The 18,487-nt window shown below is 34.5% G+C and overlaps 1 protein-coding gene across 5 annotated transcripts in view; it reads left to right on the top strand.

The window, feature by feature from the left end:
- The window catches only part of RICTOR (RPTOR independent companion of MTOR complex 2), a 127,646-nt gene that overhangs the window by 102,756 nt on the left and 6,403 nt on the right, over nt 1–18,487 (top strand). For 2 of the 5 annotated variants that reach the window (XM_082837398.1, XM_082837402.1), the window contains 10 exons: nt 210–297; nt 1,484–1,576; nt 1,940–2,046; nt 2,504–2,733; nt 4,165–5,173; nt 5,460–5,531; nt 8,973–9,150; nt 9,923–10,007; nt 10,800–11,033; nt 18,300–18,455. In XM_082837398.1, coding sequence (XP_082693524.1) covers nt 210–297; nt 1,484–1,576; nt 1,940–2,046; nt 2,504–2,733; nt 4,165–5,173; nt 5,460–5,531; nt 8,973–9,150; nt 9,923–10,007; nt 10,800–11,033; nt 18,300–18,455 — 2,252 coding nt within the window. The remainder of the gene's footprint in view (nt 1–209; nt 298–1,483; nt 1,577–1,939; nt 2,047–2,503; nt 2,734–4,164; nt 5,174–5,459; nt 5,532–8,972; nt 9,151–9,922; nt 10,008–10,799; nt 11,034–18,299; nt 18,456–18,487) is intronic. The other 3 variants (XM_082837400.1, XM_082837399.1, XM_082837401.1) reach the window with 3 other exon arrangements.

Here is an 18,487-nt window from a genome sequence, read left to right on the forward strand (position 1 = left end):
CTTGTCTTCGTTCTCTTAGCGTTACTCAGAGACCAGCTAAACTATTATTTTTCTAGAGGAATTCTCATGCCTTTCCACCTCCGTATTTTTATTTATGCTGAGTGATTATGTCTAATTCTGTTTATCTAGTACTTTATTATAAGTCATTTTTTAAAATTAGCTTATTTAAAATGAACCAATAGGTATATCAATCATTTTTATTATACTAGATTACAGCGTCCTCATGTCTACCTACCTGTACACCTTTACGGACAACTGGTACACCACAAAACAGGCTGTCATTTGTTGGAAGTACAGGTAAAAACATAATTTGCTTATTTTAAATAGCTACAGTAGTAGAAAAAACTTAGTATTGCTAAAGTATTATCTTTTCAAAAACTTCTCAAAAGCCTTCAGAAAGTCAGTGGCATAGTTGCTTTTAAAGCCATCCATCTTGTAATTGACTTAGCATTCTTTGTTTGCAGTGCTTAGAGATATTACTGGCTTGCATGCATTTCCCTGACTTGCATATGACTATTTGCATAGCTAATTTGTTATGTAGAGTAAGTAATCCAGTGAAGGTCTGAGTTCTTTCCTTTCTAGTTCATTGGGGAAGTTCATCTCCTTAGTAAAAACATACTGAAAAACTGAGTTTCTTCATTCCTCTTGTTGGGAAGTTAAACTGAACCTGAAACATATTCAGTTACCTTTGGTGAGCAAAAACTGAAAGTATCAGTTGCTGTTTGTTAGTGCCTCACTGTTTTCATATATTTCATGTAATGTAAGGCTTAGACAAGCAGTTGTTCTTTGAGTATAGTATGCACGCCAGATTTTGGCTGGGAGTATGTCTTGCTACTAGGTGTTTTCAATAAATGTAACCCTTATTTTAAGAATGGTTATAGAAGTATTTGTGTTTCTGAACAATAGTAACCTAGCAGTTTAGTTCCTTTTCATATCAGTGTTCATTTCAGGAGCAAAAGTTTTGCATAAATATATTCCACAGTTTCATGTATTTTTATATTGTCTGTGAAGACTATTGAGACTATATATTTTTTTAATTCACTGAAAATTTAAATGATTTTCTCAGTATCATTACCTACATAGTATGATAAAGTCTAGGTGTTAATTTGTTATTTTCTATCTAAAAGAAATAATGATCGTTAATGGCTAACATTTTTCTAATACTAAGCCCCAAGTACTTTGTTACACTTATGTAATAATTCATTAAATCATTAAACTTTATGAAACAGAGTTTAGGAAATCAAGACATGGGGAGATTAAGTAACTTGCTCAAGGCCAATTAGCTAATAAGTTCTAACTCTAGTATATGAATTCAGAGCCCATGTCCTAATGCTGCTTCTTAAGAAATTCGACATAAAATTATTTTAGGATTTTAAACATGCAAAAATTACTAAATACAAACCTTAAATTGGTTTTAAGATACAATAAGAATATATGTTAAAGACATACTGTTAATCATATGGTATTTTTTTCCTCTCTCCAGAATATTATTACAGAACTCTGTCACAGTGTCCGCACACCAGATTTGGATAAATGGGAAGAAATTAAAAAACTGAAAGCATCTCTATGGGCCTTGGTTTGTAATAAACACTTCTGTAAGATCTTCTTAATTTTTAGATTTTACTCATTTTCCTGTTAATATTAAATAAATAAAAATAATTTTATTTGGAACGTGTTCTTAGATTAGTATTCTAAAGCAAAGATTGTTCCTGCCCATTTAAATATTATTTTATGTTGGAAAATAAATGATTAAACTGTTAGTTTTCTTGCTGAGACAGATGGAACTTTAATTCCTAAAGTTCCTTATGTGAGGTTTTTTTCACAGTTCTTTCTCTCTTGTAGACGTGGTTAAATTTTTTGGTTTTTTGGGTAGCTTTCCAAATCTCTTGAAGGAGTTAGTATTGTAAATATATTTGATATGTGATTTCTTTTCTTTTAGGGAAATATTGGCTCATCAAATTGGGGTCTCAATTTGCTACAGGAAGAAAATGTGATTCCAGATATACTAAAACTTGCAAAACAATGTGAAGTTCTTTCCATCAGAGGGTGTGTCATTTAACTCAAATCTTTCTGAAGTATATATTTTTGTTCACAGATGAGTGTGAGGGAAGAGTATTTTATGATTGCAGTTTTTCAGTGCATCAGGTTAAACATCTTAAGGAACTCCTTGTTTATTAATATTATTGATATTTTATTCTTATCATTGTAATATTGACATTTACCTTGCAGATAAACAGAGTATAGTGTGTCCAAATAATCTAGTAGTGCAAATATTCCAAATTTATTTCAGAAAAGCTAATGTATATATTTTTCCCTGATCACAATATGTTCTTTTAGATTTTTTCCTTGTAATTAATATTTTCATTATGAAGGTTTTCATGTTATTTTTAATGGCTATTAAAGAAAGCGCAAATGTACATATAGCAAACTAATATTTTATGGTTGCTTTAAGAAATCTCAGTTTGGAATTATAAACTGTCATTACTGTATCTTTTACTTACAGGACCTGTGTATATGTGCTTGGGCTCATAGCCAAAACCAAACAAGGCTGTGATATTCTAAAATGTCACAACTGGGATGCTGTAAGGCACAGTCGCAAACATCTGTGGCCAGTGGTTCCAGATGATGTAGAACAACTCTGTAATGAACTCTCATCTGTTCCAAGCACTCTGAGTTTGAACTCAGAGTCAACCAGCTCTAGACATAATAGTGAAAGTGAATCTGCGCCATCAAGTGAGTACTGTGACAGGGTCATAATAAAGTTAGCCGAAACTAACGCTTGTGATATCAAAATTTAAATGAATTTTACATTCTTAATTTACTTTTCTCTGAGATAATATGGCAGTAATAGTGTCTTGGAGAATGCATATCTTTTCACAACAGGGAGTATAGCTACCAGCCTACATTGTTCTCTCCCTTTGCTTTCTAAATAGGCCTTGGAAAAGGCTTACAGAGTTTACTTACAGAGTTAAATAATAAGCCATGTCCCAGAAGACCCATTCCCCTTTTTTGCAATTTCTAATAAGTAAATGTTTATTCATCTACTTTCTTCATTTACCTAATTCTTTTGTTCATTTTTCAGATATAGGGTTGTTGAACTAGAATATATTTAAGAGATATTATATTCATATACTCATCTTTGAAAGAAGAGCTAAATTTTAAAATTAGCGAAACTGTTAAAAGATGGAGTATCAAAAATAAATTAAATGAAAAATGGTTTGCAGTTTTAAGCCTTGTGCTAAATGCTACTAGGTGCAGAAGATTTTAGACACTTTTTTTTTAAAGAAGATAGTGCAATATTTATCAAACCATATTTCACTAGGTCTAAGATACCATAAATTATAATATGCACCACTGTTTAAGGAAAAAAAATGCTGCCTATTGCAAGATGCATGCTGATTTTAGAGATTTTAAGTGTGAAAAATGTGCATCTTAGAATTGGCAAAATATGGAAATACAGTGCAGTGTGCAAGTTTAAGATTTTATTTTGCCTTCTTTCAGAATATATTTGAAGTAATTTATAACTATTCAACAGAAAATTAAAAATAAAAATAGAATAAAATCCCATAGATGTCATTAGGCACCTGGATTGAGTCTTTTATTAGAGACCCTGAATTTAGATGAGTTTCTTAGTTCCTAAGGCAAAGTGAGAAATAAATATAATTGGTTTAAACATGAATTTAAAATGTTGTGACTCGGTTATTTGTAAGTATAGTTTGCTTAAGATTGGACATTCATTTCTTATAAGATTGATTTTTCTTGCCTATTGTGATTTGAGGAATAAACCACCAGGAATCTGTACCAACTGAGTAAATATCCAGGGTCAAGTCTCCTTTTTGCCTTTAATTTTATCTTGAATATTTGGAGGGTTTGGAAACTCACTGAGATAAAAGAAACTTTATGCAAGCTGTGACATAATGAGTTCTGTAGTTTTTCTTTGGAAATAACAGAAGATCATCATAATGACAAATTTTATATTTTATTCAAGGACAAATTCTGGGTCTCAAGGAAGCTCTTTTTATGTGGCTCAGCAGTCTGACTCTTTATTTTTGAAAAATTTTTCCCCAGGTGACTATTAAACAAAAATTTCCTGAATTATGTCACTAATAGTTACTATGATTATTTGTCCTTTTTTATCTGCTTTTATTAATCCTTTGATCATAGGTATGTTCATAATGGAGGATGACCGGTTTGGCAGCAGCTCTACTAGTACATTTTTCCTTGATATCAATGAAGATGCAGAGCCAGCATTTTATGATCGATCTGGACCTATGAAGGATAAAAATTCATTCCCTTTCTTTGCTTCTAGTAAACTTGTGAAGAATCGTATCTTAAATTCGCTTACTTTGCCTAATAAAAAACATCGTAGTAGCAGTGATCCAAAAGGAGGGAAACTGTCATCTGAAAATAAGACAAGCAACAGGCGGATCAGAACGCTTACAGAGCCCAGTGTTGACTTTAATCATAGTGATGATTTCACACCCATATCCACAGTACAGAAAACATTACAATTAGAAACTTCATTTGTTGGGAATAAGCACATTGAAGACACTGGTAGTACTCCAAGTATTGGAGAGAATGACTTAAAATTCACCAAGAGTCTTGGTACAGAGAATCACAGAGAAAACACAAGCCGAGAGAGATTAGTTGTAGAAAGTTCAGCGAGCTCACATATGAAGATACGTAGCCAAAGTTTTAATACAGACACTACAACAAGTGGCATAAGTTCAATGAGCTCAAGTCCTTCACGAGAGACAGTAGGTGTAGATGCTACGACTGTGGACACTGACTGTGGAAGTATGAGTACTGTGGTAAGTACTAAAACTGTTAAGACAAGCCACTATTTGACGCCACAGTCTAACCATCTCTCTCTCTCTAAATCAAACTCAGTGTCCCTGGTGCCTCCAGGTTCTTCTCATACACTTCCTAGAAGAGCACAGTCCCTTAAAGCACCCTCTATTGCTACAATTAAAAGTCTAGCAGACTGTAACTTTAGTTACACAAGTTCTAGAGATGCCTTTGGCTACGCTACACTGAAAAGATTACAGCAGCAAAGAATGCATCCATCCTTATCTCATTCTGAAGCTTTGGCGTCTCCAGCAAAAGATGTGCTGTTTACTGATACCATCACCATGAAAGCCAACAGCTTTGAGTCCAGGTTAACACCAAGCAGGTGAGCAAATATACATTTTAAAATGAACAATAATGTTTGCATTTTAACAGACTTAAATGTAAAGCATTAGCCAGGTTTTACATCTACGTAAACCTCAGAACTGACCTATTATAATTGTTTACTATAGTAGGCTATAAGCTCCTAGTTACCCGATATGATTTGAAATGGATTCTTGCAGCTGCGAGGGGGGAAAAGAAACTCCTTTAGGCCCTGAAAATAAACATATATGCTTTACAATGACACATAAGTCACAAGCTTTTTTTTATTTATTTCTCGCTTCTGCAAGGATCGATTTTAAAAAGAAGCATGTCGGGGGAATCAGGAGCTTAAGACCTACAATAACAAACAACCTTTTCAGGTAGGTCAATTTAAGGCTCCAAAAGTTGACTTTTTTTTTTTTTAAGATAACTGAAAATTTCAGTATAATTCTTTTCAGTTTAAGTAGCTGTGATTATTAAGTAGGAACCAAATGAACATTAAATGAATTACTTGGCCCTCAGAATTCAGCAATAGCAGTTTGCCTGTGCTCAGGAGCATTTGGGAGATTTCTATGCCATATCTAAAGATTATATCAAGCTGGTCAAAGTAGTAGATTTTACCTATAAAAGATATACAGTGTTACATTTTATTGTTGCAAAAATTTCTATACCTTCCTTTTTTGTTGGACCAAATACTTCTAAAAACTTTCTTTAGTTTTAGATTGTTCATTTTCATTTATTAAATGGATTAGTGTTTGTCAAGTACTGAGACTAGTGCCTAGCACATACTAAGACACTCGATAAAAGTTAGCTGTTATCATCATCATCACTATTATTATTGATAGTTATTTCTTTCATGTAATCCATTTGGCTCTTATATAACCAAATTCTTAAGTTATTAAGCAATTTTGTTTCAGGAATGTTAACACATTTAGTAGAAGAGATCCCTTGTAGCAAATAATAAATTATATTCCCTTTGGTAGAATTTCATAAATTATGCAGTAATGTCTTATCTACCTGACAGCCTCATCCCTCCCAACAGCTCACTAGTATAAACCTATGCAGTGAACTTCACAGATTTTATTCAAAGGAAGTACCTCTGACCCACATTCATAGTTTGTTGATGTTTATTCTAACAAGTTTGTATATCAGATTTTCAGGCCTATGGAAGCAACAGTTATAAGCTGCTACTGGTAGGGACACTGACAGGAAAGGAGAGCTGATAAAATTGGTGGCAAAGGAGGAAACTTTTATACTACAACGAAGTATTTGGAAACTCAGAGACTACAGCAGCTAGTAGCATTCAGCAAGGGGCAGTAATGGAGCACACCAAAATAAGCAGTAAGGGTACCACCATCTTAGAGCTCAGTACAATAACCAAAGTGCTGTTAACTCTGAACCACCCAGTTAGGGTTATTCTGTCTCACTGAAGCAGGCATTTCTATCTAAACTGATTAAAGCACAGATAAAAAGTTTCATTGCTTAAATATTCATTAGAATAAACCAGAAACAACTATTCCGAATCACTATTTCCTAATCATTCTGGGTTCTTAGGATCCTATTTCCTGTATTCTCTGTTAGATCAAGAGAAGGATATTTGGAAATCTTACTCCTGGAATAAAATGCCAAGTTATCAGCACTATAAAGGATTAATAGATGTTTTTAATTTCTTGGGAGGGGAAAAAAAAAGAAAAAGCAGTCAAGAGAAACAGAAACAGCTGTACAGAGGCATGAGGCTTAACAAAAATCTCATGTTGGTCAAATCTGTCACTTATTCTTCAAACTGTGTTTAGTACTTAACTGTGTACTGGGTTCCATGGAGGAAAAAACTGTGTAGACATTAGTCTTCCTATTCCCACTTGTTTCCTTTGGTTAGTTCAGAGAAAATGAAAATGATGGACGATAACTACACATTTACTGTAAAATAATAGTTTGGAATCTAGGCTGAGAAGATTTTTTTTTTTTCTTATAAAATTAGAAGAGTAGTCATACTGATACCTATGGTATAATGGTTAGCATGAATCCAGCATTCTTAAAAACCATATCTTACTGAGTATTTCCTTGGGGCATAGCAGAAAAAACACTGAAGTAGGAATCCTTAATCTTGAGTTATAATCCTGGCACTGAATGAATGAACTTGGAAAAAGTTCCATAAATTATGCTATAATGTCTCATCTGCTTAGAATTCAAAAGTTTTGCAAGCCTCATCAATGCAGAACAAACCCAGGCAAACCTCTCAATTGTTTACCGTGGTAAATCTGTATGGTAAAGTTCATGAATTTTGAAGTATGTAGGCCTCAATTGCCTAATCTAGTGGAGATTGGACTAGATCAAGTGGTTTTAAGCTTTTTTTAAATGTCGCTTTTTAAGTAGAGAAACCTTTCTTCACAAAAACATTGCTGTGGAAACCCAAAACGTAGAATATGTAAAAACAGAGCTATTCTGGTTGAAATAGGTATTGTGGAGGTGAGTATACCAGTAATTTCTTCCCCTTCACTCCAGCAGTCTTTGAAGAGTTCTGTGGAATCACAGAGGTATAACAGAGTACAATTTAAAAACTACTGACCTATTTTATAAAATTTGTAAATTTCAATTATGAGTGGTTTTTAGGTGGAAGTTCGTAGAAATTAGTGGGTTTTGCTATGATAATTTTAATAGCTACTATTTATAAAACATTATTTTGTGTTCTTTTCAAAATAATTCTTCGTTTTAATATCAGGGTATGTTATTACATTTTAAATGACTTGAGTTTTCAAATAGCAGTATACATATAGTGTGGAACCTTGTACAAAGCAGGCGTATGATAAATATCTTAGCATGTCTGTTGGCATGAATAAAAATCTGTATAAGAAAGGTGTATCTTATGGAAATGTCATTATTCCATGTTATGGAATCACTGGTAAGGAATGCATTGAGGAAATATCAGTGCTTCATATAAAACTGTCTCTTGTAATATTTATATATGATACCATTTTTACTGTTTTTTTTTTAGATGTGTACTTTATTTTAATTCTTGGCTGTGTTGGGTCTTTGTTGCTGTGCACGGGCTTTTCTCTAGTTGTGGCGAGCGAGGGCTACCCTTTGTTGCAGTGCACAGGCTTCTCATTGTGGTGGCTTCTTTTGTTGCGGAGTACGGGCTCTAGGGTGCACGGGCTTCAGTCATTGTGGCATGCAGGCTCTAGAGCTCAGGCTCAGTAGTTGTGGCGTACGGGCTTAGTTGCTCTGTGGCATTCCCCGACCAGGGATCAAACCCGTGTCCACTGCATTGGCAGGTGGATGCTTAACCACTGCATCACCAGGGGAGTCCCATTTTTACTGTTTTGTGTCTGTCTTCTGTGTTACAAAATCTTATGTTGATAAAGTAATTACCACACAAAGAATAAGTGATTATCCTTATTTTAATAAAAATAATCTTAAATAGAATTAGTAGACGTGCCCTTACTTATAGCAAATCTAGCAGTCTCAAATGGTTGTGAAGTTAGTTCTTGGATAATACCTCTGTTTTCTGAGGTCAGTTTTTTATTTTTTTTTTACTGCTAGATGTTGAAAGTTATCTTAATTGCTCACCTTTTCACTTTTACCTGGGAGACCGTAACAGTTGTTTTTGGTCAACAGTCAACATTACTGACGACCTTTTATATATCAACTTATAAGAGAGAAATATTTTCAAGTATTCATATGTTCTCAGTAAATAAGATGGCACTCTTTAGTACTTGACTAGCTTCCTTTCTTTTATGAAGGTATGAAAATAAACTATAATTCTTTATGTGATGGCTGTAACAAATCAAGAAACTAATATAGTTTTTTTAATGGTATTATAGGTTCATGAAAGCTTTAAGTTATGCTTCGCTAGATAAAGAAGATTTATTAAGTCCTATTAACCAAAATACCCTGCAGCGATCCTCCTCAGTGAGGTCCATGGTGTCCAGTGCAACGTATGGTAGCTCAGATGACTATATTGGTCTTGCTCTTCCAGTAGACATCAATGATATATTCCAGGTATCATAAATTCTATTGTTTTCTTATGAGTTGGTTTACGTTTTTTTTCATATTCTATAACTGCTTATTAGAAATTATAATTTAGAGCAAATACTAATTTGGGGGAAGGTGGTATTTTTAGGCAGTGTTATTTAAAGAAATTTTACCATGAGAATTATTTTACTTTTCTCAACTATTCTATACTCTTTTATTTAGCATCTCTAAGTCCCCAGCACATTATCCTTCTCCTCACACTAAATCAGCATCTTGTTTGATTTCTTTATCAGTATATTCTCTATAGAAATTTTAATGCCTAATCTTGCTTTTTAGTCACACTTGACTTATTCCTTATTGTTTTTTTTAAATGAGATATAACTGACATATAACATTGTGTAAGTTTGAAATGTACAATGTATTCCTTGTTTTATTTAATTCTTGATCCTATTTATCCCAAACATGGCAGCCACATGTTGTGCTAATCCCACGAAATACTCACAAATCTCTAGAAGGTAGATAGTACTAAAGAATACACATTTGTTTAGAAGTCTAAAAACATTTTAGATAAATTCTAAAATAATTATTTTAATATCCATTTAAGTCACCAAGAATAGATAAAGACCTTAAGAGTTTTATGCTATTTTGTCAAGTTTTGGTGATTTAACCTTCTTCAGTATCTTTTCATTATAGGTTCATGTGCTATAGTAATTCTGTTTAAATTACATTTCATTTAATTATGCTAATATACATAAAGTGAATTTTTATAACAGGACTTACCATGACATATCTATTTTAGGTAAAGGATATTCCCTATTTTCAGGCAAAAAACATACCTCCACATGATGATCGAGGTGCAAGAGTGTTTGCCCATGATGCAGGAGGTAATGCATGGTTTTTCTTCTCCTCTTTATATTAAAAAGAAAATTCTTTTCAGTAGGATGACACTAAAAATTCAGGTATACTTACTTTTGGGTCAACTTAAAAAATTATAGCAAAATAATTGTTTGAGTCAATTTAAAATTAAACCACAGTATTTTTTTGCGAGAGACTTAAAGTGTTTTTCCAACTAAGTACCAAGCCTCTCAAGAAGACAAAGACCAGATCAGTTGCTTCTGTTTTAAACAAACAATACGTGAAAAAATTTTAACACTTACACTCATAGGTCTAAGCAACAGCTGTTTGGGGAAAGGAAAGAGAGAAAAATGTACTTATACATTACATGATCTCTCTTTGCTATGAGCTGTGGTATTTTAATTAATATATGCCTATCAGCCACAAATTTAAAGCTTTAAAATCTTGATGATTTTTTCTTAACAAGGACCTCTTTAGACTCGGAATTATTACTTTTCTTTACACAAATACTAAGAATTGATTACACAAATATTAAGAATTGAAATGATACCTAATTGTGTAATCTTAATTTTTTATTTTGTATTTAAAACCCCATATTAAAGTAATATAAGTATATCTGCTGATGTTAATTATTTTCATAATTTAAAGCAAATTATCCTGTTTTTCTCCCCAGTTAAGGTTAGATTTTGAATCATAAAACGAGTTCTGGTTTTCTTCCCTAATTTCCCTTCTTTAAAATTTCACATAGTTTAAGGCACCTTGAAAGAGGTGTCATTGATACCATCTTCATCAGATTATGTTTTGTATTTACTTATGCACAGGTCTTCCATCTGGAACTGGAGGTCTTGTAAAAAACTCTTTTCACTTGCTACGACAGCAGATGAGTCTTACAGAAATAATGAATTCAATCCATTCAGATGCTTCTCTGTTTTTAGAAAGCACAGAAGACACTGGACTACAGGAACATACAGATGATAACTGCCTTTATTGTGTCTGTATTGAAATTCTGGGTTTCCAGCCCAGTAACCAACTGAGTGCAATATGTAGTCATTCAGGTGAGTGATTATGTCCTTCAAGATGAACCCACCTGTCTTTGAATCTGCTCCAGTCACAAGTCATCTCCCAGCCCGATTGATCATCCCTCTTACTCCATTCGCATTACCTCAGCCTTAGTACGGTCACTCAGCATCTCCCTGTGGGAATGTTAGTAAGTTTGTCTCCAGTTTTTTCCCCTTCCAATTCATCTTTCATACTACTGCCTTGGATTAGGCTGTTGACAGTTTTTTTTACTGCCTATTCAAGTCCAGCACACAAGACTCTGTGTGTGATCTGTCTGCTGTTTTTTTTACCATTCTCCTATCTTATAATTGATACACCGCTACTGACTAGATGTTTTTTGAACAGACTGTGCTCTTTTTCATGGTTCTAGGCATGAAGAGTGTGTTTTCCCTACTGTTCCCTCTTGCGCCTTCTCCTCACACACATGCAAGCTCACACACAGTCCATTTGGCAAGCCCACCTCATCCTCAGAGTTGGGGCTGTTTTATCTTCAAAGCTTTCTGTGACCCTCTTAGTCGTATGTTGACACTTCTTCCTCTTTACTTTCATTGCTCTTTGTACATAGATCTCTTATGATAATTATTGCTTGGTTATTTTTTTCCCTTCTACTCAATAAGTTCCTTCAAGGTATGGTCTGTCATGCCTTTTCATTTTTATTTTCTAATACTCAGCTGAGTACTGCTTTATATACTAGGCACTCAATATTTTTTTGGTGAGGGAGTGAATGAATCAGATCCAGATTCAGCTTTTTTATAAATATGTGTAGATAGCTTTTCTTGGTGAATATCACTTAGCCACCCTCAAAAAAATCTAGTGATAACCAAAGTTCTCTGGGTCATTCATCCACGTTTCTCCATGGCATCCTGATTCAGAACTTCCCAACTGATGCGTTGCAGCACACTGTTGTACCACATCCACAAATAGGATATGGATGTGCTGAGAGATTAATCCCCTCCGTGGCTCCATGCCCCAGTCGGGCCTGGGTTTGACAAACCCTTGGACTAGGCACTTACCACTGTGAACAGTCCTGTCCAGGGACCCAGAGTGCTATAATTATTTTCATTTTCTGTGAGCGAAAGGTTTGGGCATTATTGTTCTGATGTATTGTACACAGTAAAGAAGATGCTATTTAAAATCATTTGTCTATACATTGTTTATGATATTTTAGTTCTTCTAAGTTCTGTTTCTTCATTTACTCATTCAACAAATACTTATGAAGCACTTACTGTGGAGTTTTGCTATGTAAGTGTTTTCTCTTTATTTATCAAACGAGATAGGGAAGCCAGCTCCCTAATTACCCAGTCACAAGACAGTCCCAGCTAGTTCTAATCCATTTGTGATTATTGAGCTAGTAATCAAGTGGCGTCACATCAAGTGTGGGACTTGTGGAAGACTTGCTGCAGTCAGCAAGGCTCTCACCTTGGCACAGGATCAGAACCCCTCCACCTGTTGTTCTAGTGATACGAAGCGAGGAGGAGAATAACTCTTAATTGGGAAGTGATTACAGTTTACTATTGATACCCCTCTCGGAGGTATGAAGGGAGGCAGGCTAATTGTTAAAAAGTCACTGAACCTCTATGGATTTATGCATTCAACTTAATATTTATTACATCGCTACTGTGGATCAGGCATTAAACTAGATGCTAGGAAAACAATTGAGAGAGAGAAAAATAGAAAGATATTATTCTTACACTCTTTGAGCTTTTATCCAATGGAGAAGGAAATGGATTGACTGACCACTCGATCAATCAGTACACAAATATTAATATAAATACTGTGTTTGTAACAAGCACCATCAAGGATAGGTACATGGTATTAACAAAGGAATATAACCAAGTAGGCACATCAAAGAAGAGACTTCGGAAGAATTGCTGTTGAGCTGTGGTTGAAAGAATGAATAGAACCTAAGTGAAGACTGGAGTATAGAGAATTTTGAGAGAGAGGAAGCAGCATGAGCAAAGGTCTTCTCTGATGGGAGCAAGTATGGGAAGTAGGAAGGACTAAAAAGACACCTGTGGGAATGGAGCTCAGAAAGCAAAGGGAGAGGAAATACAGAATCAGTCTAGAAAAACGGGTAGGGACCAAGTCCTGCAGAGCCCTTCCTACCCAAAGTGTGGTCAGCAGACCAGCAGCATCAGCATCACCTGAGCACTTATTAGAAATGCAGACTCTGCCCCACACGCAGAATCAGCATTTTAACAAGATGCCCAGGTTATTCATGTACACATGAATGTTTGAGAAGCACTGGTATCAGCCATATTAAGTATTTTGTGTATCAGAAAGGAGACGTCTTTATTTTCCATGGCAGATAATTAAAAAATAGTTCCTATACTATTTTTTTAAATTGAAGTATAGATAATTTACAATATTTGTGTACAGCAAGTGTACAGTGTACAGCACTTTCAAGTGTACAGCAAAGTGATTCAGTTGTGTGTGTGTATGTATATTCTCTTCTAGATTCTTTTCCATCGTAGGTTATTACAAGATAGTGAATATAGTTCCCTATGCTATACAGTAGGCCCTTGTTGTTTACCTATTTTATATGTAATAGTGTGTATATATTAATCCCAAACTCCTAATTTATCCCCCCCATCCCCTTTAGTAACCATTGTTTGTTTTCTATGTCTGTGAGTCTATTTCTGTTTTGTAAATAAGTTCATTTGTATCATTTTTAGATTCCACATATAAGTGGTACCATATATTTGTCTTTCTCTTTCTGACTTAATATGATAATCTCTAGGTCCATCCATGTTGCTGCAAATGGTATTATTTCACTCTTTTTCATGGCTGAGTAATATTCCATCTTCATTATCCATTCATCTGTTGATGCACATTTAGGTTGCTTCCATGTCTTGGCTATTGTAAATAGTGCTGCTATGAACATTGGGGTGCATGTATCTTTTCCAATTAGAGTTTTCTCTGGATATATGCCCAGGAGTGGGATTGCAGGATCACATGGTGACTTTGTTTTTAGTTTTTTAAGGAACCTCCATACCGTTCTTCATAGTGGCTGCACCAATTTACATTCTCACCAACAATGTAGGAGCATTCCTGTTTCTTCACAGTCTCCAGCATTTACTGTTTGTAGACTTTTTAATGATGGCCATTCTGACTGGTGTGAGGTGATACCTTGTAGTTTTGATTTGCATTTCTCTAATAATTAGTGATATTGAGCATCTTTTCATGTGCCTGTTGGCCTTTTCATTGCCATCTATATGTCTTCTTTGGAGAAATGTTTATTTAGGTCTTCTGCCCATTTTTTGATTGGGTTGTTTGGGTTTTTTTTTTTTTTGATACTGAGCTGTATGAGCTGTTTGCATATTTTGGAAATTAATCCCCTGTCAGTAGCATTGTTTGCAAATATTTTCTCACAGTCCATAAGTTGTCATTTTGTTTATGGGGTGTTTTTTTTGTTTGTTTTGTTTGTTTTGTTTTTTGCTGTGCAGAAGCTTTTAAGTTTAATTAGGTTTATTTTTGTTTTTATTTCAGTTACTCTAGGAGACAGATCCAAAATATACTACTGCAATTTATGTCAAAGAGTGTTCTGCCTCTGTTTTCTTCTAGGAGTTTAGGTCTTTAATCCATTTTGTGTTTATTTTTGTATATGGTGCCAGGGAATGTTCTAATTTCATTCTTTTACATGTAGCTGTCCAGTTTTTCCAGCACCACTTATTGAAGAGACTTTCTTTTCCCCATTGTATATTCTTGCCTCCTTTCTCGTAGATGAATTGACCATAAGTGCATGGGTTTATTTCTGGGCTCTCTATTCTGTTCCCTTTGTCTATATGTTATATTTCTGTTTTTGTGCCAGTACCATATTGTTTTGATTACTGTAGCTTTGTAGTTATAGTCTGAAGTTGTCCCTCTACTATGTAATGATCATTTTAAAGGGATGTCAGGACTTGAACACAAGACTTTTCATTCTTTGAAACTTTCAGTCTGGTGGTAGTGTTGGTAGTGTTGGTAGTGGTAGTTGTTCAAAAAATGTTAAAGCTCAGTGGAAAGGCTATTAGGATATTTCCTAACATTTTATTCTGTGTCTACCACCTTCACAGATACTTGTGCATTGTATTGTTTAGTGTGCAAGGCAACATGTTGGCCTTTCAACATTTAGTATTATATATTTCTTTTGGGTCCATTTTTATGTATACCACCACATTTGCCCTAATGTAGCTAACCAACTGAGTGGGAAACCTTCTAAGTGTTGTAGACCAGTCCATCTGTGAAAGAGAGAGCACTGGGGAAAAAAATCAGCTAACTATAAAAGATAATGGCAAGAGATCAGTTTGAATGTCTAGGTTATTAAACTGACAAATTTGTGAGGAGTGGGTAGAAACTACATGGGGTAGGGGAGGGCCCTAAAGAGACAGTGGTGGTTTTCAAAATTATTTTAGCTGCAAAACCCATGTTTCAATCAAAATCTATACAAAAGCTCAGTGGTATGCAGATGAGGATGTAAGGGGAACAGTGGGGTGGCACTCCATCTACTAGCCTTGCCCAAGTATAAAATTGGGGGTAGAGAAGGCTAGGAAATGCCAGGGCTTCAAGAAACACTGAAGACCCCTGGTGTAAACATAGCAGAGTGTGAGTTTTGGTATCAAGGAGACTTAGGCTCAAAGCCAAACTTTTCCATCTTATTAGTTATCTGATCTTGGGCAATCTACGTAGTTTCACTGAGATTTACTTTTAATTTTTTCTTAAATCTCTAAATAGGAATAACGATACCTGCCTTATGGTGTGGTTTTGGTACTTACTAACATGTAAGATTAACATTCAGTAGGCTCTCCGTTAATGGTAACTCACACTAAGTTGTTTATGTTAGAAATAATATTCTTTCATAAATTCTGACAGGTCAGTTAGAATGATCTTACTGTGCTCCTAAGGAAAATCTCCTTGTTCATTTCATTTTACATCCCTGCTGCCAAGGGGAACTGGTGATCAGGTGGGTATATCTACCAGAGACAGAGCTCCTCACAGAAATTCTTAATGTTTTTCATAAAGAATTGTTTCAGCATTTCAGATAAGCTATTTGGCGACTTGGCTACTTTCTGATAGGAAAAATTGAGCTTATGATTTTTCTTAATTAGCCCATATGGACTTATGTAATTTTTTGCTTAGAGCTTTTTGTTCTTTCCCACATATAGTGGCTGGAGTCAGCCTTATGCCCAGATACAGGGAATAAAGAAGGTATCCAGTTTCTTAGAGTCTGGTCTGTCCTATGCTTCATGTCTCCATTTTTAATTAAAAGATAAAATAAAGCTGAGCTAGAATATTGTTAATTAAAAAGAGAGGAAGCAGTAAAAGCAAACAACTACAGTGAAGAAACTAAACATCAATCACATAGATAAAATGGTTCAGTTTATGGACATAATGCTTCATCCAAATTAAAAATAATCTTGAAATAAAATGTGTTGAGTAAAAGTATAAGTATCATTGCATTGAATACTTTTTAAGAGAAGATAGAAAATAAAGGTCCCTAAAAGTCAGTATCATCAATATAGTATGCACAGTTTTGCCTTCAGCAGAGTCCTAGACATTACCTTCCATGCATAAGAAGAAGGAGGCCAACTAGCTGGTCCTTTCCCAGTTTCAGGAAGTTTTGGTTCTCCTTATCATGCCAATTTATAAATAGTGCCTATATTCTACCCACTTGTTCTCTGAAGTTTCCATTTAGCACATGTAATTATTTCATTAAAAATTTATTCATATGGTTTATAGCAGGTTTCACACAAAAAAATACCCCATGTAGTAGTAAAAGCCTTCTGTTATCACTATACTTAGGATGCTTTTTCACGTCTTCCAATGGAAGAAACTAATTCTTTTGGCCTGGCTTAGTTAGACTCATGATTTTTTTTTTTTTTTTTAATGAGAATGAATGATATCTTTAGAAATAAGATGTGGTTGTAACAGGTTAGAAATGTTAGGAGTCATCACTGGTTGAAGGTGAGGCTGAAATGAATTAGTTTATAACTTTTCAGAAACATGTTGATTAAAAGAAGTATAATTTTCTTACTGTTCCTTGCACTGGAATATTTTGTCATTTTACTCCCTGGGAAGCTCATCAACTGAGTCTAAAATAACATAGTCATCTCTTACCTGGTTATTCAGCATTGCTGGTTTTTAAGTACATCTTTAGTTCTCAGATCTTTTGGCAGTAGTTTTATATTTTAAATCAATGTATAATTTAAGTACCATACATTACTTTTAAGTGCCTGACAGATGCATGATTTCCTTAATATTAAAGCTATGCTAAATTGATTTTCTGAGGAACCAAAGCATATTCCGCTTAGTACTATGTAAATACTAATCTTAGGAAGTGCTTAAAGATGAGATGAGGTGGTGATATCTATTCTGTTGAAAACAGCATAGGGAGAGGTAGTGTGTGTTTACATTGGTCTAGTTCCCTGGACTTTTTTAAAAGCTTTTTTAAAAGCTCTTTTTAATACTCTGACAATGTGTTGTAGTGGAAAGAGGACTGAACTAGCTATCAAGAGGTCTCACCTTCTGGCTGAGTGTGTCTCTTCTCTCTCAATCTCTTTTGTAGCTACTGAGGTTGCATGATTTCTGGGTTGCCCAATGTTACTTCCTAAAAGGATAACCAGAGACTTTCTGATTTCCATTTGCTCTAATCACTTCAAGTGCTCAGGAAATTTTTAAATAATTTTAACAGCACTAAGATGTTTGGTTGACCTTAAAATCCCATCTAGGAGTATACCTTAGCAATGCATGGGTAGTATAGTAAATTTAACTCTAAGGAAGGAACTGATAAGCCCAGGGAACTGTGATTCTAATATTGGTAATTATTAAATGGTGGGAACAACAAGTGATAGAATAATAGATACAGTATAATCCCACTTATACACCAAAAGAGCAAGAAAGAGAAATTTAAAATAGCAAATATCTGAATTTTTATATATTTAAGAGAGGGGTATTTAGTTTGGGGGTGGCAGGGATGGGAGAGGGGGTAGATAAGGTAACTTCATTTTTTATTCTGTATACATCTTTATTTGAATTCTTTAAATAAACACGTATTTATGTATTTTTTATAATTTAGGAGTATAAAATTTTATGTATAAATGTCTTTAGAATTTAGCAAATTTTACTATCTGAGTGGTCTGAATTTACTTTGAAAATCTTCATCAGGGAAAATAATTATTGAAGACTGGAAAGAAATTACAAGGAATCATCTCTTCTATAGTATACAGTGCAAGCATAGGAATTAAGCCATTATGATCTGTTAATTGATTTAATTTTTTCTTCAGACCTTCAAGACATTCCATATTCTGATTGGTGTGAGCAGACTATCCATAATCCCTTAGAAGTAGTTCCCTCTAAATTTTCGGGCATTTCTGGATGCAGTGATGGAGTGTCTCAAGAAGGATCAGCCAGCAGCACCAAAAGCACCGAATTGCTACTAGGTAAGTTTTCAGATTTAAATCCAAGCCCTGTA

Source organism: Leucopleurus acutus, assembly GCF_964270905.1.
Source record: "Leucopleurus acutus genome assembly, chromosome: 3".
Lineage (NCBI taxonomy): Eukaryota > Metazoa > Chordata > Mammalia > Artiodactyla > Delphinidae > Leucopleurus > Leucopleurus acutus.